The sequence below is a fragment of the Bombyx mori genome, chromosome 24 (genome assembly GCF_030269925.1).
Source record: "Bombyx mori chromosome 24, ASM3026992v2".
In the NCBI taxonomy this organism is placed as follows: Eukaryota; Metazoa; Arthropoda; class Insecta; order Lepidoptera; family Bombycidae; genus Bombyx; species Bombyx mori.
This window is the reverse complement of record NC_085130.1, coordinates 9,493,783-9,515,001: the sequence shown is the minus strand read 5'-3', so window position 1 is coordinate 9,515,001 and position 21,219 is coordinate 9,493,783. Positions and strand designations below refer to the sequence as shown.

The window sequence follows — 21,219 nt, the reverse complement described above, 5'->3', positions numbered from 1 at the left end:
TTAAAATTGTTTCTAACGTTAAGTTCCATTAAGTCACAACTGTGCAATAAAGCTTCGTTAACTTGTGCTTCTGTGTTCGTTGAAAACAAGAGAAGAACAGTAACCATCGAGCGATGCATCTTCGGTGATTTTAATTAAACAACATCGTATTTATGTAAGTAAACGTTACCACATTAAATTAAATAGATCGAAACATAGAATCATAAGACAAATATATATTTTTTTTTTATTTTCATGTTAAAAGTCTAAAAATAAACTTGTCTTAATTGTTTATTGACCCATCGCCCTGTCATATCAGCCAGTGGACGCTAGTGAAGTGAAAGAACATATTTAGAATGAGCCTACAGAGTAAAATCATTTTATCGCTGCGTTCGTTCGTGTGGTTTTGTCACTCAATATATTTACCACCATTGTTTATTCAAAATACTTTATTGATAGCAAAATAACATAATGATTGTTTGAAAATCTGAAAATAACATAGTCAGAAAGTCAAGTACACACTGAAGTAGCATTCTGCCTTCACTATAGTCATTTATTACTAAACAAGTATTAATTTGCTGGTAAGCAGTGGGAACAGTAGTACGTAGGATCTGGGCTGAGTATAGGTCGTTGTCAGTGATTGTATCAAATTCTTGTTCTGAGTAACAGTCGAAATAGTACCTTCTACTGCCTGACTCAATCAAAAAGCCTTAGCTTTGTTTAAATATTTGACAGAACATCAATAAAATATAATTGTGTATTACAGAGGAATGTCGGGTGCCGCAGCCAGCAGTGCAGGCTCTGGCACGGCCACCACTCTCGGAGGACTTGGCGGCTCACTTGAGGATAAGGTTTGTACTGAGGCAGAAAAACATGGGGTCAAAGGCTATTTATAAAAGTTTTAGAGACTTTTTTGCAACATGGGAGTTCGATTCTAAATTGGTGAAATTGTTTTTTGTGACTTCGGCTAATTCGTTGTTGATCGATTTGTGGAACTTCTTAAAGAAACCTTCGTTTTCTTCAGTCATTTTTTATTTAATGAATACACATATGCAGTGTGTAATCGAAGGAAATTATAGGTTAGCCGGCATAAGAAACACGGTGTGCACGAGACACTGCTCCAATACTCTATTTGAATGGCAACAGAGGAGCCATTTAAAATGTGGAAAAAATATTATATCAAAAAACTTCTTCAGATATTTGAATGGGGTAAACTCATTGAAGTTCATTTAAAAATATGGAATTGTTGATATTAATACTAAATAAAGTAAACATTTAATTACAAAGATAAATGTCATGCATTATGCTAATGTCACACCAAATAACATTTCATATATTATAGCCCTCAATATATTACACCAGGTGAATCAAAAGTATTCCAGAAAACAAAGACAAGTATTATAAAAATAGAGATGCATTATTTTTTTCTTTTTCATATAAAATGTATAAATCATCCCAGAGCTACCATTTTATTGTAGATCCACTAGTGTGTAAAATTACAAACTAAATATTATCAAAATCTGTGTAGGCATTTTTGTGACTTTTTTCCATTACCTATTCGCTGGTAGCCTAAGGGGGGCTATTCCGGCTTAGCACAAAAAGTCATTAAGATAATGAATATAATTAAATGAAGGCTTTAATTACATTATTGGTAATTACATTATTGTTATTACTATAAAAGATTGATGCCGCAGCTAATATGAAACACATCTTTACTATTCAGAACTTATTTATTACTACCTTAATCTTATTACACCACATTACATTACGGTATATATTATCTATTTATTCTGTGTATATATTTTCTATAATAATGTATGACTAATAGTACACTGCAATATACCTGCTATATCTTTATGTTTTCCAGAATTTCTGTAAGTTAATCAGTTGTCTGGAAGAAATCGTTTTAGAGATAAGATCGCCTATTGTACAAATGCATCTGTTTGTTAACTGTTTTCTAATGTTTTTATTTTTTTATTGCCCTTGTAGGTAGAGCATACGGCCCACCTGATGGTGAGTGGTTACCGTCGCCCATGGACTTCAGCAATGCCAGGGGCAGAGCCAAGCCGCTGCCTACTGCAAATTTTAATTGTGTTTTGGTGTGCAATGAAGTATGTTCTCTGTCTCTCTTTCTCTACTCTTATAGAACTACCAACAGTGTTTCTTACTGGGCAGATGGTACTTCTCCAGAAAGTTTTTTTTCCTACCTAAGCTGGTAGCTTTAGAGGGCTATGCCACTGTGACAAAGCGACTAGGTGAGCTCATAGAGCTCTAACCTGAAGAGGAGTAGTCAGTAAGGAGCCTTTGAACTGACTTCGTTTCTGTCATGTGTGATCACAAGCGCGTGTAATCCTTTGTTGGTAATGAGACAGGCAGTTTCATGGGCAATTTATTCTTAGTCTAGCCTAGCTGTCCACCTAGTAGTGCTGACTTCCTAGAGCGTCAGGGTCCATTATCATCAAAAAGATTGAAGGCCATAAACACTATTTAGTGATGTACAGATTCTAATGCACCCAACCGTGGGTATATGTAATAAAATGTAATGTAAAAAGGAGTATCAGAAATGTATCTGCAAAAAATCATTATTATTACAAACTAGCAGACCCGGCAGATTTCGTAGTGCCTCAATCGATAAATAAAAGACCTAAACTTTTGTATAAAATAAACTTAAAACAAACAAAAGGAATCCGTCCGACGGAGGACACATCAAAGGAAAAACAAAATTGTTATTTTTATTTAATTCCGAACATTTTCATATTTATCTGCCTTTTAAACCTTCTCTGGTCTTCCACAAATAATTAAAGACCACAATTAGCCAAATCGGTCCAGCCGTTCTCGAGTTTTAGCGAGACTAACGAACAACAATTCATTTTTATATATATAGATTTTGATTTAGAATAGAGAGATTGCAAGTTTGAAGCTCAGCTGTGACCAACGTGACCAACAGGACTGTGAGCTCCTGTGCCCGGTGTGCTTCGAGCTGATCGACGAGGCCTATGTGACGCGCTGCGGCCACTCGTTCTGCTACGCGTGCATCAGCCGCGCGCTCGACCTGCACCGGCGCTGTCCCAAGTGCGGAGCGCCCCTGCTCACCAGAGAACACATCTTCCCCAACTTCCTGCTCAATGAACTCGTTAGTAGCAAACAAACTTCTCTGAACGCCAACTATTGCTAGTCTACTTAAACATAAGTCAAGCCAGCATATGCCAGGTCTATTTGTTATTGCTCATGTTCACAGATGTGTGCATTAGTCTCGTTGGTAATGCTGCGAATATAATTTAAACTTTTAACTTGGTGTGTTGAGTGTGGACTGCTTGTCAAATCTATACTTCTATAGAAATTGTGTACTTCATGGATAGGCTAATATTTATATGAGTGTTGGACTCCGTGCACCAGTTGCGGGGGCGATAGTGATGAGAATCTTTGTGGGGGTGAGAAATAATAATGTTAATTTTAAATGCCCAGCAAAGCGGACGGGTATAGCTAGTTATTCTCTAAATATTGTGCTATTCGATTAAGACTTGAGCGGCATACACAAATGCATTGATTATAACTCATCGAGAAGTGTTAGAGAATGAGCGATTGATTCCAAGTATGTTGCTAGTATGGCTCTCATTGTAACATACAGACTGCTCAGCTCTTTTGCTGGGACTGGGTCTAGCAGTACATACTACTGAGGGAGGCCAGCCTTCACATTATATCGTGTTCCATGAATTATAAACTTACTAAAGGCAGTGATACTTTTTATTACATTTTCAAGAACAATTATTATCACAATATTTAAGAAAATATTAAAACAGAGTAACACCCAAAAAATTATTGAAAAAAATTATCAAACTGATGAAAATGTAGTAGTAAGTTTGAAGTAGCTTTCATGTATTTAGTGTCGGTGTGTGGTGTGCAGGTGACGAAGCGCCGGCTCCGGTCGAGGGCGTCGTCCCGGTCGGGCCCGGCCGGCGAGGGAGCCCGGCTGCGCTCGCTGCTCGCCGCGGAGTCGCGACACCTCGACCTCACCGAGGTGGATTCCATGTTGGAACTGCTCAACAGACGGAAGAGGTACACATTATCTTGGCAACACAGCTATGTTACTACCTTGAGGACTCTTTTATGTAAAAATGAATGAATGTAAAAATGAATGAATGAATGATTTATTTTATTTCAGACAACAACAAGTCCATATGTGTACATAGTATCATTGAAACATACTTTTAAAATTAACAAGACCAATCAAATAGAAAAGATACATTTATTAAAAATAATCATCAGTTGAATACATTTCAAATATTCCATTCAACTGATACTTACTTCGAACCAACCATTATTATTATTATTACTATTTAGTCCACAAGTGAACTATGGTACAATAAAAAGGACAAATGAGAACAATCATTTCACTAAATGTACTGTAATAAACACGGCAGTTACAGGAAGCAGGAATGGACTTTGCTCCAGTAGTAGGGTTCGTTATGATAAAAAAAAAATATATTTACTAACAATCACGCCACGTTAACTGGTCCCGTGATAAGTTCGTAAAGTACTTGTGTTACAGGTACCAGATAACGGATATAAATGTAAAATTTTTATAATACACATACATATATTTAATATACATCCATAACCCTGGAAAAGACACCTATATTTATCATACAAATATCTTCCCTTGGCGGGATTCGAACCCGCGACCCCCTTGTGTAGTGACCATGTCACTTACCACTGCACCAGACGGACGGATCATCAAAAATGAAATGCTTCGTATTGTATGATTAGATCAAACTGGATATCAGGCTTTGCACAGATATCAACCTTTCTTAGTAAATAATAACTTCATAAAGTGCAATAACTCATGATGGGCTGTATCGTGGAAGGCACATCAAGCTACAGTCCATCTTAATGAGGCCATGGTCTAACCTACACAGTGCTTGAGCCGGCATGTACTCGCAATGAATACAGGGAATAACACTAATATTGTGACCGTTTGCTATCTGTCAAATCGTCTTCTCGCATTAAAACTGTATAACCTCAAAACTTACTAATTTTACAGGAGAGTGTTTTAAAGGTTGAACATGAATATTTTAAATATTAATCGTGTTTGTAACAAAAATTTTTTACCATTTACATTAACTGTCTTTTAAAGTAAGATAAAATTATGTAATAATTTTGTTAACTAAACTAAAAAACTTTTTAAACTTAAACTTTGTTGCACTAAAAAAATAACTAAAACTAAACTACACTCTTTTGACAGTATTTATGAGAATAATACCGGTGATACCAAATGTTTACGCATATTAACTCAATATATATATATATATATATATATATATACAAAAATGAATTGCTGTTCGTTAGTCTCGCTAAAACTCGAGAACGGCTGGACCGATTTTTCTAATTTTGGTCTTGAATTATTTGTAGAAGTCCAGAGAAGGTTTAAAAGGTAGATAAATATAAAAATTCTCGGAATTAAAAATAAAAATAACAATTTGGTTTTTCCTTTGATGTCCCCCCCGCCGGACGGATTCCTTTTGTTTGTTTTAAGTTTATTTTATACAAAAGTTTAGATCTTTTATTTATCGATTGAGGCACTACGAAGTCTGCCGGGTCACCTAGTTTCGATATATTTTTGGAAACTTTTAATGCGAAAAGACGAGATGTGTATGTGTGGGCTGGTTGGGTCATGTGCAGACTGCTGGAGGCGGAGTGCGCGGCGGCGCAGCACCGGCTACTGTACGAGTTCCTGGCGCACCTGCACCGCCACCGCACCCACCAGCTGCAGCAGCTCGCCAGGGAGGCCGCCCTCGTGCACAAGGTCAACCCCACCTTTATCTTCTTCAATCATTTGTATTGGAACGAAATTCCTTATGGGACGATGTGGAGGGGTACCTTAACCGGGGCAAAAAAACGTCCGTAACGTAAGATTTTTGAAGTGAAACTCCTTTATCGACGTAGGGATGAAACAACGTATGTAACGTTTTTTGGTTACGCGCCATGTTTTTTCCATTTCTATTTAGTTTGTTATCAACAGATGTCGCTGCACGTAAATTCAACAATTCCAGAATCGCGGTGACGAGATGTTTTTTTTTATTTATTTTTTTATTGCCCTTGTAGGCAGACGAGCATACGGCCCACCTGATGGTGAGTGGTTACCGTCGCCCATGGACTTCAGCAATGCCAGGGGCAGAGCCAAGCCGCTGCCTACCGCTTAATACTCTCCACAAGCCTCGTTTGAAGAAGGACATGTCATAGCGCTCAGGAAACACCGTGGAGGGGAGCTCATTCCATAGCCGGATGGTACGTGGCAAAAAAGATCTCTGGAAACGCACTGTGGATGACCGCAGTGGCTCCAGGTAGTATGGATGAACTCTACTCCGGTGGCGGGCGGTGCGATGGTAAAAACGAGATGCCGGTATCATCTCGAACAACTCCTCAGAGCACTCCCCATGGAACATACGGTACAAAATACAGAGGGAACCGAAGTCCCTCCGCTCGTATTTCTCGTATTTCTCGTATTTCTCTTGCTAAGTCATACTTATCTGACGTAGGGATACCGTGATTATGCAGGCGGTTCCCTCAGGATGAGGCTACCTCATTACTCTGCGGAGTGGTGGACCCTTGCGATTATTTTTATTTTTTTTTAAGTTTCACTTCTACCGTGGGTGACTTTGCACACACACACACACACATACATTTTTTTATTCACTGATTTTACAGGACATGGAGTACGTCGCCGGAGTGCTGAAGGAACTCCGCACGGGTGCAGTGGGGATAGCGCGCGGGGCCTCGCCCCCCGGCGGCGCGGACCCCCGCCCAGACGCCGTCACTGCGCTCAGGAAAGAGATCGCCGATATAGCCGGGAACCTCGCAGACACGGCCAGCAATGTTGACGGTATTCATTGTTACAATGGTAGTTTTCCAATTACAGCACTATAGTAGAATTATTTTGTCCGTGCAGTTTGGGTCATAAAACATAGCCCGGCTAGGGCGGTGAGCATGTTGCGCGGGCGCAACGCGATTATCGATAAGAGCAAATGTGCCATCGAAGGCAGGTACGCGGCGGCAGGGTGGTATACGAAGGGTGGTGAGACATTGGCCGTTTTCCAATTACAGCACAAGAGCGCATTATGCGGCATAATGCTCAACTAAGCTTCAGCATAATTTGGCATTGTGCGTCACTGAGTCGCATTATGCTCTGTAATTGGAAAACTACCATTAAGTAATGGTTAATTAGAAAACTACCATTAAGTAATGGTTAATTACAGAGCATAATGCGACTCAGTGACGCACAATACCAAATTATGCTGAAGCTTAGTTGAGCATTATGCCGCATAATGCGCTCTTGTGCTGTAATTGGAAAACGGCCATTGTTATGTTATGAGTCATTTGTTGTATCTACCAGCAAATTATAGTACATAATAATATGTCGAAGAGAAATGTGTTTTTGTGCATTCGCTCTCTGAATTTCTTTAGTGACAATGGCTACTCCTTCATTTTGTACCTACCAAAACCGCAGAGTTTATTCAAATATTACCCGCAAATATACCAGCACAAGCACGTGTTATTATCAACAATGTGTTAAAAAATTTCACTGTTTTTTTTTTATTGCTTATATGGGTGGACTAGCTCACAGCCCACCTGGTGTTAAGTGGTTACTGGAGCCCATAGACATCCACAACGTAAATGCGCCACCCACTTACTGGTGGTAGGACCTCTTGTGAGTCCGCGCGGGTGGGTATCACCACCCTGCCTATTTCTGCCGTGAAGCAATAATGCGTTTCGGTTTGAAGGGTGGGGCAGCCGCTGTAACTCATACTTGAGACCTTAGAACTTATATTTCAAGGTGGGCGGCGCATTTACGTTGTGGATGTCTCTGGGCTCCAGTAACCACATAACACCAGGTGGGCTGTGAGCTCGTCCACCCATCTAGCAATAAAAAAATTAAAAAAAAGATTTCATTTTTGCCGTTCTCGTTAACCTGCTGCGGCGATATGTGGTGTAAGGGTTCGATTAGTGATTTTTTCTTTAATTTTTATCACTAACCCACAAAATGACAAAACTAAATACACTATCGACAACAATAATGCGCATCACTATGCCCGTCCATAAGGCTCGTGAGTGGAAGAGAGAGCGAAATACTCGCTTCACCGCTCCGATTTTTTATGACCCAAACTGCACGGACAAAATAATTCTACTATAGAGTGCATTATGCGGCATATAATGCTCAACGTTGAATGTTCCAACTACAGCAACGCTTCGCACGATCGAGCACTTTCAAAACTACTGCCCGTCATCAGATATTCTATTAATGGTTCAAATAAATCATCTGTTACATTATCATATTATGTATCGATATATATAAAAATGAATTGCTGTTCGTTAGTCTCGCTAAAACTCGAGAACGGCTGGACCGATTTGGCTAATTTTGGTCTTGAATTATTCGTGGAAGTCCAGGTTTAAAAGGTGAATAAATATGAAAATCCTCGGAATTATATAAAAACAAACAATTTTGTTTTTCCTTTGATGAGTCCCCCGTCGGACGGATTCCTTTTGTGTGTTTTAAGTTTATTTTATACAAAAGTTTAGGTTTTGTTTATCGATTGAGGCACTACAGAGTATGCCGGGTCAGCTAGTCATATATATTTTCAATAAATATATCACTTGATAATGAAATAATTGATTGATTTAAATTCGGAGCACTCGATAAATCATCGTCATCACTATCATCTGGATAAGATGATTCAATTAGAAAGTATATAATTTTCTTAGAACACATTTAAAAAAATTACTTAAAGCAAAAAAAAAAGTTAATGAAATAATCAAAATCTAAATCACTTAAAATAACCGTAAATAGTTTTCAACCAATTATTATTGTTTACCACATTATTTATACCTTAATGAGGTTGCTAGCTCAATAAATATATATTTTTTCAACACTGAACTTAGTGCACTCTGCTGATGCATTTGAGAACTAATTCACGTTCAAATTAAGTTTCAGCATAATTCGGCATTGTGCGCCACTGAATCGCATTATGCTCTGTATTTTTTATTTATTTATTGCTTAGATGGGTGGACTAGCTCACAGCCCACCTGGTGTTAAGTGGTTACTGGAGCCCATAGACATCTACAATGTAAATGCACCACCCACCTTGATATATAAGTTCTAAAGTCTCAAGTATAGTTACAACGGCTGCCCCGCCCTTCAAACCGAAACGCATTACTGCTTCACGGCAGAAATAGGCGGGGTGGTGGTACCTACCCGTGCGGACTCACAACAGGTCCTACCACCAGTAAAAAATTGGAAAACTAGTAATGTCTGAATGGTGAGGTGTTGGGTGTGGCGGTGTGCGCAGGTAGCGCGGGCGCGGTGTGCTCGGAGGAGGAGAGCTTCGCGGGCGGCGCGGGGGGCGGGGGGGACGCCCTGGCCGCGCGCTGGAGGAAGCTCACGCAACACTTCGACGACTTCGTGCAGGTACGAGCCGAGAGAGAGAGAGGGAGAGAGTAATCTTTATTGTACAACAAAAGGACTTTTTGGCAGGAACGCGAGGAGTGAAGTTGTGTGATTTAGTTTATTTTGTCTATTTAGTGTTTCTTCAGATTTAAATGTGTAATAACGGTGGTTTATTAACTGTTTAATATCTGTGAAAGTGCACAAATGTGGGAAAATGAAACAAAGCGCTGGACGTAACTTCTCGGGATCCTCCAAAAAATCCCCTGAAATCTCAGTAAATGACCACCATTTTACTGAGATTATATTTCATCCCATATCATCTCATTTCATCTCAGTTAATTAATGTCTTAAATTAATCATCTTCATTACATTCACTTCACACCATATTATCATATCATTTTTCATAAAAATAAGAATATAAATTAAAATAAGAAATGAGTTAAAAGTCTCAGTTACCAGGTCATAAAATCCCTTTAAAAAAATGTACACCAAAAAACAAACAGTGCGATACATTAAACACAAAAAAGTACAATTGGCGGTCTTATCGCTAAGAGCGATCTCTTCCAGACAACCATCAGGTGGACAAGAATCATTTGGAAACGAACTATGCGCGGTGTACCAATCCAATGAAATACGTATACATTTATGTACACATACATACATATATACATACAATTAATATACAATGTACCTAGTCAGGTCATAAATTCTGTCACATGTTTAATGTAAAATAATTGAAACAAGTTTATTCATTATGTAACCATTCATATACCAAAATGAACTTAACAAAACATAGATTCTTATGACACGAAAGTTTATTCAAAATGACCTCCGTGATTTTGAATACAGGCCTTCAATCTGCGCGGCCAGTCGTCTATCGCAGCACGAACGAGGTCCATGTCAATATCGGCGGCTGCCTTAATCAAGGATGTCTTGAGTGACTCCAAATTGGGATGAGGCTTTGAGCACGCCTTTTCCTCCAAGTGTTGCCATATCTTGTAATCTAACGGATTCAAATCTGGACTGGAGGAGGGCCAGTCTTCGTGCCGGATGAAGACGATTTCACGCGCCGCCAGCCAGTCTTGTGTGCTCTTCGCTCTATGAGCTGTCGCCGAATCTTGTTGGAATACCCAGTGCCTGTTATTGAACATGGTATGAGAAACAGGTTCCACAAGGTTCGTCAGGACTGTATTTTGATACACAACTGCATTCGTTTTTACACCTTTCTCACAAAAATGTACCTCTGTTAAGCCCCAATAAGAAACTCCCAACCATACCATGAGCGAGGATGGAAAATGACCTCGTTGGACACGCGGAATACGGTTGCTCGCTTCTTCACTACTGTGTGCGTACACCTTATCATTTTGTTTGTTGTAGCTCTCTTCTACGGTAAAAATTTTTTCATCCGAAAAAAGAATTTCCCAATTTTTTTTTACCGCGTACCGCTTCAACAAAGCGCGGCATCTCTTCAGTCTCAGGTCCATTAGACGAGCATTCAAACGACGTCCTGCTTTTCTTCGATACGCCCGAAGCCCTAAGTCTTCATTTAACACCCTTTTCACCGTGGTTCTGCTTAACCCCATCTGAAGGGCCAACAGTTTCTGCTTACATTTGGTATTTATTTGAATTCGCGCCTTCACAGCTTTATCACTGCTGGAGTCCTAACAGATCGAGGGCGACCACTTCTTGACCTGTCATCTACACTAGAGTCTCTTCATTGTATCGTTTGATGGTACGACAAACGAATCTTTTGATTATGTTAAAATTTTTCAGTATGTTAAAAATTTGAATTGGCGCGTAACCGCAACGATGCAACGCAATAACTGCAACACGGTCTTCTTTAAGCGTCCACTCCATATTTAAAAATGAGTAAAATTCTAAAAGTATACATTTTTATATTCATGAACAATTGGAAATTCGAATTCAATAAACTTTTTTGTGGCCAGCATTCTAAAAGAAAAGTTTTTACTGTGTGACAATACTTATGACCTGACTAGGTATTATAATACACTAATAATTATAAAAAAAAAAAAATTTGCTTCTTTACACATAAATAAGAATAAGCAATTTACTTATAAAAGATACTTAAAATACCTTTGAAACATATACAATTGAAGTAGATACCAATTTCAGAAATCTACCTTATCACATATTAAACTGGTGGTCATAATTATCTCTGCAGTGTTACTTCGCGCACCGCGCTGACGAGCTGTACTTCCCGGGGTCGGGGTCGCTGACCCCCGCGTCCCCCGCCGTCCCCGCCTACCCCGCACCCCCCACCGTGACCCCCGTGCCCTCCTCGGCGGCCCCGTACACGTGCGAGGCGGACCACGTGCCGCAGGGTCCGGTGTGCGACCCGCAACCAACTCCTGCACCGGGTGGGCATTACGTCACAATTAATAGTAACTACGTAATCAAGAGAACCTTGATCACGGTTTGAAGACTGGTACATCAGTGCTGAGTGAGTGTTGACTGGTCCAGGTCCGTCGGACCAGCGGGCGCCGGTGGCGGGCGTGGCGGTCGAGGACTCCGTGGAGATGGAGGAGGCCGGCTCCACTCGAGCCCGCGCCGGACTCGACGCCTTCCGGGACGACCTGGTCGCTTTCACCGCCTACAGGTACTCTGTCTGCCCTGTCCGTCAGCCGGTCGGGAGTGCAGTGCTAATGTGTCCGTCTGGTGCAGGACGCTACGGCCGCTGGCCACGCTGTCGTACTGCAGCGACGCCATCAACTACTCCACGATCGTGTCCACCATCGAGTTCGACAAGGACGAGGAGTTCTTCGCGATCGCCGGCGTCACCAAGAGGATCAAGGTGGGTCCCCTTGGCACTGCTGGTCGTGCTCCCAATCAACCGTCGCGACCGCATCTCCTAGGGCCACGACTATAAGCCGGGCTGCACATAATACCAGGGACCCTGGTGTCCGGCAGGTGTTCGAGTTCGAGTCGGTGGTGCGCGACGCGGTGGACGTGCACTACCCGTGCGCAGAGATGCAGTGCTCGCACAAGATCTCGTGCGTGTCGTGGAACAAGTACCACAAGCACGTGCTGGCGTCGTCGGACTACGAGGGCACGGTGTCGGTGTGGGACGCGGGCACGGCGGTGCGCACGCGCGCGCTGCAGGAGCACGACAAGCGCGCCTGGTCCGTGCACTTCAACCGCGCCGACGTGCGCCTGCTGGCCTCGGGCTCCGACGACGCGCGCGTCAAGCTGTGGGCGCTCAACCAGGAGAAGTCCGTCGCCACGCTCGAGGCCAAGTTCAACGTGTGCTGCGTGCGCTTCAACCCCAACTCGTCCTGCCACCTGGCCTTCGGCTCCGCAGGTATGTGCACCGCCCCGCAGTAGTAGTAGTCATTAGTGCCCAGGCAGCCTGTAGCAGCGGTAGGCACATGAAAGAATCACTACCTCGGTCCAAGAATAATTGAAGTTCTCAATATAAGATCTATGTTCAAGAGCCCTCTGGTACTTTTAAGTATTCGTAGTTCATAAACCTCATGACTTTAATATCCACAATAATGTTGAGACATGAGATCGACGTCTTAAGTGCATTGGAATAATTATTGAATGGAGTAAGCAGATGTTTCGACAAAGCGGCACGACACGAGAACCCTCTTATCGTGGCCGCCGGTAACTACATTCCCGATCCTGCGGACAGAATGGAAAGCAGTCGATGTCGCCCCAAACCGTCATTTCGGATCCTCCCGATCCACTAACGGTGCGTTTAGGTACCTCAAGCACCGGTCATCGTTAAATTAACCCACAGACACAGCCCACTGAATTTCTCGCCGGATCTTCTCAGTGGGTCGTGTTTCTGATCCGGTGGTAGATTCTGCGAAGCACAGTTCTTGCTAGGGCCAGTGTTAGCGACGTCGTCAGGTGTGAGCCCCGTCAGTTCACCTACTAGTTAATGTTAAAAAAAAGTCGTAAGCAATCCAATAGTTAATACCGGTGTTGGTGTCTGTGTGCGGCAGACCACTGCGTGCACTACTACGACCTGCGCTCGCCGCGCGCGCCGCTGGCCGTGTTCCGGGACCACCGCAAGGCGGTCTCGTACGTGAAGTTCCTGGACGGCGGCACGCTGGTGTCCGCCTCCACGGACTCGCAGCTCAAGCTGTGGCGCGTGGAGTCCCCGCGCTGCGTGCGCTCCTTCACCGGACACACCAACGAGAAGAACTTTGTGGGGCTGGCCACCGACGGCCGCTACGTGGCGTGCGGCTCGGAGAACAACGCGCTCTACGTGTACCACAGCGGCCTGGCGCGCCCCTGCCTCGCCTACAGGTTCGACCCCGCGCGCCCCCTCCTCGAGCGCGACCGCCGCGACGAGGAGCCCGCAGAGTTCGTCTCCGCCGTCTGCTGGAGGAGGGCGGCCTCCCGCCCCGCCCTCCTCGCCGCCAACAGCCACGGCACCATCAAGGTCCTCGAGCTCGTCTGACAACCCCTCCCCCCAACCCCCTCCTACCTGCGGGAGAGAGCCCACACCGGAGAAAAAACCCTGAAAACTATTTACATTAATTTTTTACAATCCGTATTATTCACAAATTAGTTTACAATCCGGGATTGTATTGAACCGGGAATCTGCAATCTTCGTTAACAGGCGGAAATGATAAAATGTAGTTATTCTCAAGTAAGATTATTTAAAGTAAAATCGAATACACATTCAAGATATAATGCACCGTGTGCTCATAGATGTAAAGAGTAAAATTGTGCACGGGTCAGTTCCCTCGGCAGCCCTCCCTCCCGCACCCCCGCTCCCGCCCCGCGCGCGACAGAGACACCCAACAGTTAGTTTATGAAGTTTTAATTTTAATGAAAATTATAGATGTTAATCAGTGAAGTCGTTTTGTATTTGTGTGTGTGTATGTAAACATGAGCCCTATGTGAACGGAATAAAGTTGATTATTCAGTGTTATGTCGAGTTTTATTACGTCATCAGCACGTTATGGTGTTATGTCATGCACAGTAATAATTTATTTACACCGCGACCGCCAACGGCCGCGCGGTGACTCCCTTAGTAGCAACAATGAAAAGGGATTTTTAAACATAATTATTTATTTCAAATAAAAACCAAATATATTACACTGAATACAAAATACAGACGTACGTGTTACACGATTGTAAAATCATTATAATAAATGTTTTAAAAGGGCAACACAGCTCAGAGTCACAGTTTTGAAGCAAATAAAAATCACTAGCTCTCTCGTGAAACATTGCATAAAATTATTACAAAAGTTCAATAGACAAATAGACGTGTCCAGTGCCGGCCACCCCGTCCCGCCCCCCGCCGCTATCACAATGCAACGTTATGGTTGAACAGCTTGCGGGTGCGACGGGTTGGGGGGGAGGGAGAGGCCCGTGACGTCACACGTGAACTGGTGCGTTCCGGCGACGGTGACGTCAGACGCAGCGACCTGCGGGGGGCGCGCGGGGAGCTGCTGCGGGGGGAGGCAGGTCCCGGGGGCGGGGGAGACGGAGACGATGACTTCTCTGCAACTAAGAAATAACGCATTATTACTTATGGTGTACTATCTGCGCGTCACGGGTGGTGATCAGTCTAGCGCCCTAGCATCGTCACCCCTCTATTGCTCACAGCCTGATTCAGTCACGCTTAATATGTCTAAGACTTTTCCCAGTGGGTCATTACCTTCTACAAGGGTTTGCCCTGCAGTACATTATATTAAGTCTTCCTGTGCTCAGGCGCATATCTACCATAATAGTGAGCGGTTACCGTCGCTCATAAGTGTCAACGGTGCCAGGACAGAGCCAGGCTACTGTCTAGCGCGAGTGCTCTCCGCGAGTGTCACGGTGGAAGGGCAGCTCTGTCCAGGGCCAGACTATACGGGGCAGACAACATCTCTGGAAACACATTGGGGATGAACGTAGTCGTGCTAAGTTTACTTTATACCTATATAATGACTCTTAGTTTATTTACTGGTGGTAGAACCTCTTGTGGTAGGTACCACCACTCGGTTTATTTTTGCCGTGAAGCAGTAGTGCATTTCGGTTTGAAGGGTGGGGCAGCCGTTGTGACTATACTGAGGCTTTAGAACTTTTCTCAAGGTAAGTGGCGGCATTTACGTTGTAGATCTCTATGGACTCCAGTAACCACTTAACACCAGGTGAGCTGTGAGCTCGTCCACACAACTAAGCAATAAAAAAAAAAACATGGATAAATATTTATTTCAAAATTGTTCGAGAAAATACGCTTATCTTAGTGACACTCATCTTTTACGACACTAAACTCTACTATAATATTCTAATTATTATACCTAACTGTATCAATATTAATAATGAACTAGCTATAAAATTAACTTTTGGTTAAGTTTATTCAAAAAAGTGGTTTTTTTTCTACTATTAAACTTCATTTTAAGTTCACACTTAATTTTATCTATGGGTTTGGAGCAGTTTTGCTCCTTACGGCCCAGACGACGTTAAGTGCACAACTAAAGAGTGAGTGGTGCAGAGAGACCTGCGGTGGGGGCGGGGCGGCGGCTCCAGGCTCCCCGGACCTCTGGACCCTCGAACAATGAGTTCCGGCGCTGCGGCAGGTTGCGCGACTTCAGGCTACCTGCAATCCACAAGTGCAGTTAGTACTGTAGGCACGCAGGGGGGCGGGGGCGGGGGCGTTGGGGGCAGCACGCATACGCACCGGCGGCGGCGGCGGCGCGCAGGCGCTGCGTCAGGGAGTGCGGCAGCCCCAGCTGCGAGAGGGAGGGCAGGATGTAGCGCAGGTAACGGTTCCTCAGCGAGTGCCAGGTCCTCTTGGTGCCGGTGATGGCGAGGTACGAGTCCTGCAGGTCGCGCCACACGCGGTTCCCCTTCACCTGACGACTGCGGCTGCCCAGGCTCAGCCACGACACGATGGCGTGGTCCTCCAGGGTGGAGTACTCCTTGGCCGAGGGACGACACGGCCTGCCGGAATGGATTACTCCACATTATGGTCACGTGCACGTCCCACCAGGGCACAACCATTCAACGTAAAGCTACTTTAAAATCAAAGCAGTAAATACCTCACCTCTTGGATATAATGTGTGGGTTCAGCGCATCCACCTTCCTCGGCGCCTCCTGTTTGCTCTGGAACTGGGACTCGCTGTCGCTACTCACCGACACCACTACATTTGACTTGTGTTTTGATTTGTCCCGATCTCTGCGCCTGTCCAACCTGTTCTCCTCCCCTCCACTCCTATTTGGGTCCAGCTTATGAACGCCCTTGCTGTGCCTATCACTATCGAATTTTGTCACTTTGTCACTATTTCTAGCCCTGTCTAACTTGTTCGCTCCCCCACTATTTCTGTCTCTGTTCGCTCCTTCACTATGTGTCTTTCTAACCATGTTATCCTCTCCTTCACTGTTGTATTGATTGTCCAACTTGTTCACACATGCAGTATCTCTGTTTCGTTTCAACTTGTTCACTATACAACGGTACCTGCCTCTATTATCCCTACTCACCACCTTACTGTTACTATCTCTGTCTAACTTGTTCACTCGCCCACTACTCTCTCTGTCTGTCCTCAACATGCCCGCACTGTTTCTAGTTGTTCTGGAGCTCTGGTCGTTGTTGCAAGTATCAGGGTGATGCAGCACATTGTTGTTTCTTTCAGAAGTAGCTCCACGTAAGATCCTCTCTGTCAGGTTCCTAATACTTTTTGATTGTTTCAGGTCTGTAAAATTATCCGTTTCACTCTTTGTCCAGACGTCTTTGTGTGGTGTTCTGATATTGTTCCTTGTTTTATATCGTTTGAGATTCTCCTGCGAGCCCTCGGAAACGGATCGCAGGCCGAGTTGTGAGGCAAAGTCTACTAGACTCAGGTTATCGGCGCGCTGAAGCATCCGGTGTATCCTCTCGCAGCGCTCAACACTCACGAGGGGGTTGATCCGGTAGAACAGCAGGGTCTTGTACGTCTGGTCGTTATCAAACTGCGTCACGACGTCGTCAGAGCAGTGCTTCCGTAGATAGTTGCGGAATAACTCCACGTCCGACTGGTCGATGATCAGCTCCTTACATGCGTCTATCTTGGAAGCTTTCCTTCTGCTGTTTCGTGTCAGGATGCTTGCAATGTGTCTCCCCACAGTTTCTGGGTCATTCGACTGTTCTTCGCTATGTGCGTCGTCTGTGAGCTGGTCGTTGGAACGGCTCGTAATCTTCGCAGTGAACTCCTCAGTAGTCGTTCGACAGCTTTGTCTGGTAGACTTCTGTTGCAGTTTCATACATTTGCTTTTATCTACGACATGTGCTGTTTTGGAGTTATCCCGCTGCGACTTCAGCTGGTTCTTCTTGGGCGCCAAACGAGCATAACTACAGAGGTTGGAACCCTCAATCTTTGGTATTTTTCTCCCATTTTCGGTTGAGTCACTAGAAGTGGGTACGTGTTTTCGTTTGACAGAGATCTGTTTAGAGCAGCTCTGTGCGCGCATCCTCGCCACAGGACGCGCCCTGTGTTCTGTCTCAGACAACAGGTTCAGCGTTACTTCCTGGTGGCTGGTTTGTGTGTAGTTGGACACGAGGAGCGGAGAGATCGGCTGGATTGTATTACGTTTGTATCTGTCAGTCAAATGAAATTCAGTTAATTTTGTGTATTTTTTTATTGCTTAGATGTGTGGACGAGCTCACAGCCCACCTGGTGCTAAGTGGTTACTAGAGCCCATCTACGTTGTAGATGTAGACATCTAAAACAAATACGCCACCCACCTTAAGATACAAGTTCTAAGGCCTCAGTATAGTTACAACGGCTGCCCCACCCTTCAAACCGAAACGCATTACTGCTTCACGGCAGAAATAGGCTGGGCAACCTACCCGTGCAGACTCACAATGGGTCCTACCACCAGTAAAAAATGACATTACCTTATGTGCCTGCAGTTCAACACCCTTTGTGTATAAGTGTAAGTATGTAAGCAAAATGACAGTCAAAATCATCATACAAAAACATGTAAACCATTCTTCCAAACTTTAAGCCTATTGACAACACAACAGACAAGCTGTCTATACATATGTATAGCTGTTTTTGTCAAAACAAATCAAAATGTATTAAAATGCCAAAAAATCAGTAGGTTCAAGATTACATTTAATATTTTATGTGGAATCAAATATTCTTAGTGTTGATCACATTACAGCACAGCAACTCTTTAGAAAAAGTATTTACCTAATGGCTCCAGTAATCAAATTCACTTTAACTTTTTTTACTGGGAAATCAGTCAATTTAGGTACAAAAAACATTTCAATGCCATTTTAAAGTATGCAACATTTTAGTGTATTCCAGAGAATTTATTGAATGTAATTGAATTAAAGAGTAAACGAAAATTAAAAAAACATTCAAGACATCACTGGTGGTAGGACCTCTTGGGAGTCTCCACGGGTAGGTACCACCACCGCCTATATCTGCCGTGAAGCAGTAATGTGTTTCGGTTCAAATGGTGAGGTAGCCGTTGTAACTATAATGAGACCTTAGAACATATCTCGAGGTGGGTGGCGCATTTTCGTTGTAGATGTCTATGGGCTCCTGTAACCACTTAACCCCAGGTGGGCTGTGAGCTCGTCCACCCATCTAAGCAATAAAAAAAAAAACATTCTACATCAAATTTAATAAAATGATAATACTAAGGCAATTAGATAATTGTTTATTAATAATTATTATAGTTTTAATTTGTATTTTTATACAAAATTAACATTGTAAATGATAATCTTTATTGACAAAAAATAATAGTTTTGGACTATGGACAGTGACAGTACTCACCCTTGTTGACAGCATGGTAGACACATTCTCTCCCTCTTCTCTAACTTCTTATGTTCAATACATTTACATCTGGAATGTAACAAAGGCATTTTTATTGCTGTCAAAAATATGTTACCTAACACTAAGTGGTTACCATTACGCATGGAGACCAGCAAGGCCAGGACACCTCCCGGTGCCACAAGTTGCGGGTGGTGGGTGGTGATGAGGACCTGTCTGTTAATCTTATACCTTTAAATGAGCAATTCTTGTATATATATAATCTGAATCTCGGAAACGCCTCCAATGATTTTTATCAAATTCTGTATACAGGGGATTTCGGTGGCGATAAATCGTTCTAGCTACAATTTATTTTCAGAAAATGTTGTTTTATTCATGTATTCAATAATCAACTTTATGACTCTTCCCGACGTCTATTGGCGAATAATAATAATACTATTTTTCTTAATTAAGAGGAACTAAGTGCTTTAACAACACAATAACACTAAAGTTATTTCAGCAGATGGCGTTGTTAAGCCACCCAAAGCCAATAAGTGTTTGGTTTAAGGTTAGACCGAGAAAATAAATTGTTTATTTATATTATTTGTCTTTTTAACTCACGTGTTCACTTAAAAATGCCTAAATCATCTTGGAATATTTCATCATTTTATCAATATGTAATTCGTATTTAAATATAATTCCTAAAAAAGAAAATTTATAAAAAAAAAATACCGAGCAAAGGTCGGTCACCTTCTAGTGTGCCTCTTATGAACAAACAACACATTGACCCACCTGTATTGACAGTACGGCAGACACATTGTTTCTCTCTCTATTATCTTCTTATATTCACTATTCTCACATCTGAAATGTAGGTTTCAATTAAATTATTGTCTTAATTATACAGAAATATTATTAAATTGAAGAATTAAATTCATAATAAGTTAAAATTGTTATGGAGCCAATGGGCACAGCAGAAACCATTATGTTGTATAACAGCCGAGACAAACTTAATTCCTGAAGGGGTAATGCTTACCATCTGAGTTCCATCAGCTTTACTATACAAATAAAAATATTCTATTAAATAGTGTGATTTGATTATAATAATATGAAAATGAGATAACAAACTTTGTATTAACAATTGATGATATTTATTTATTAAAGGACACAGTAACAATATATTATGTTATATGTCTATACAATATAAACAACAACAAAAATCAAGGCCATTTTAAGTATTTAAATTCATTTAAGCATGGACATGGACTATTGTAGGCATAATGTTATAACAATTTGGTTCGTAAACATTAACAAAGTACGCGAGGGCCCTTCGGTCAGTGTCACAGTTAGATGCAGATGTATGTATACCTCATCTGAGAGAGTCGTGGTCCGTCCTGAACCGACGAGGGATGTCCATCTGCCAGGGCGCGGACTCCTCGTAGCACAGACTCCGAGGACGCCACCCGCAGCTTCCCGCGACTTTGGTACGCAAATTGAGCTCGATTTCGCCACCCGCTCACACCACCTGTTTCCATATCCACTTCCCTCCATCTCCCACCCGCGAATATAAAAAATTTCATCGACATTACCTGTTTTTTTTATTACTTTTATTTCAAAACAATTCGCGCTAAAATTAGTACACGAAGCATCTGTTTAGAGTGGCATAGTGTTTGACATTTCTGAAGGTTTTTTTTTAAAGCAAGATCGCGCATGCAAAGCGTAGCTATCACACTACGCTACCTATCGTTGATTTAATTATAAAGCTGAAACCCATGCCTGTTTTTCAAAATTAAATTAATAAAAATAGTTGTATGGCTTGCTATATCGTGTATAACGTATTCTAAATTAAAATTAGCTTGATTTAATAAATGTGAAATTCTTTTTTTCAAATTGAGTCACATATTATGTATTGATTAGAGTAACAATTTAATAACGTCCAAAAAATAACAACACGAAACACAAGTACTAAACCCCGAAAAAGAAGAATCCAATCTGATAGGAATACTGTTTAAAATATATATAATAACGCTACGCCGGTAAGAGCAACGCCATATATCGTCGAAAAGCAAGCAGAAACGAATATCAAAAAGCTAGAAAAATCAA

The 21,219-nt window shown here is 42.5% G+C and overlaps 2 protein-coding genes across 2 annotated transcripts; one reads left to right on the top strand and one right to left on the bottom strand.

The window, feature by feature from the left end:
- The first annotated feature begins 12 nt into the window (after positions 1-12).
- On the top strand, positions 13-14,324 carry LOC101746476 (E3 ubiquitin-protein ligase COP1). The gene is made up of 12 exons (XM_004926295.5): positions 13-154; positions 746-830; positions 2,927-3,112; positions 3,884-4,035; positions 5,659-5,782; positions 6,685-6,859; positions 9,321-9,439; positions 11,601-11,796; positions 11,900-12,035; positions 12,101-12,230; positions 12,347-12,737; positions 13,387-14,324. Exons 2-12 carry the CDS (start codon positions 750-752, stop codon positions 13,845-13,847), a joined length of 2,151 nt encoding a protein of 716 aa, XP_004926352.1. The 5' UTR covers positions 13-154; positions 746-749; the 3' UTR covers positions 13,848-14,324.
- Positions 14,325-14,446: 122 nt separating this feature from the next.
- On the bottom strand, positions 14,447-20,852 carry LOC101737398 (uncharacterized). Its single transcript, XM_038020165.2, has 7 exons — positions 20,485-20,852; positions 19,912-19,980; positions 19,144-19,212; positions 16,428-17,954; positions 16,062-16,324; positions 15,882-15,980; positions 14,447-14,905 (listed from the first exon to the last, which is right to left on the bottom strand). The coding sequence occupies exons 1-7, from the start codon at positions 20,700-20,702 to the stop codon at positions 14,703-14,705; spliced, it is 2,448 nt and encodes an 815-aa protein (XP_037876093.1). The 5' UTR covers positions 20,703-20,852; the 3' UTR covers positions 14,447-14,702.
- Between the last annotated feature and the right edge of the window lie 367 nt (positions 20,853-21,219).

Coding starts and splice junctions, on each gene's coding strand:
- LOC101746476 (XM_004926295.5), top strand. CDS start 750: ATGTCGGGTGCCGCAGCCAGCAGTGCAGGCTCTGGCACGGCCACCACT. Junction 831..2,926: donor GCGGCTCACTTGAGGATAAG/GTTTGTACTGAG, acceptor CGTGACCAACAG/GACTGTGAGCTCCTGTGCCC. Junction 4,036..5,658: donor CTGCTCAACAGACGGAAGAG/GTACACATTATC, acceptor GGTCATGTGCAG/ACTGCTGGAGGCGGAGTGCG.
- LOC101737398 (XM_038020165.2), bottom strand. CDS start 20,702: ATGTCGATGAAATTTTTTATATTCGCGGGTGGGAGATGGAGGGAAGTG. Junction 19,213..19,911: donor CTGCCGTACTGTCAATACAG/GTGGGTCAATGT, acceptor GTTACATTCCAG/ATGTAAATGTATTGAACATA. Junction 17,955..19,143: donor CTACCATGCTGTCAACAAGG/GTGAGTACTGTC, acceptor TTTGACTGACAG/ATACAAACGTAATACAATCC.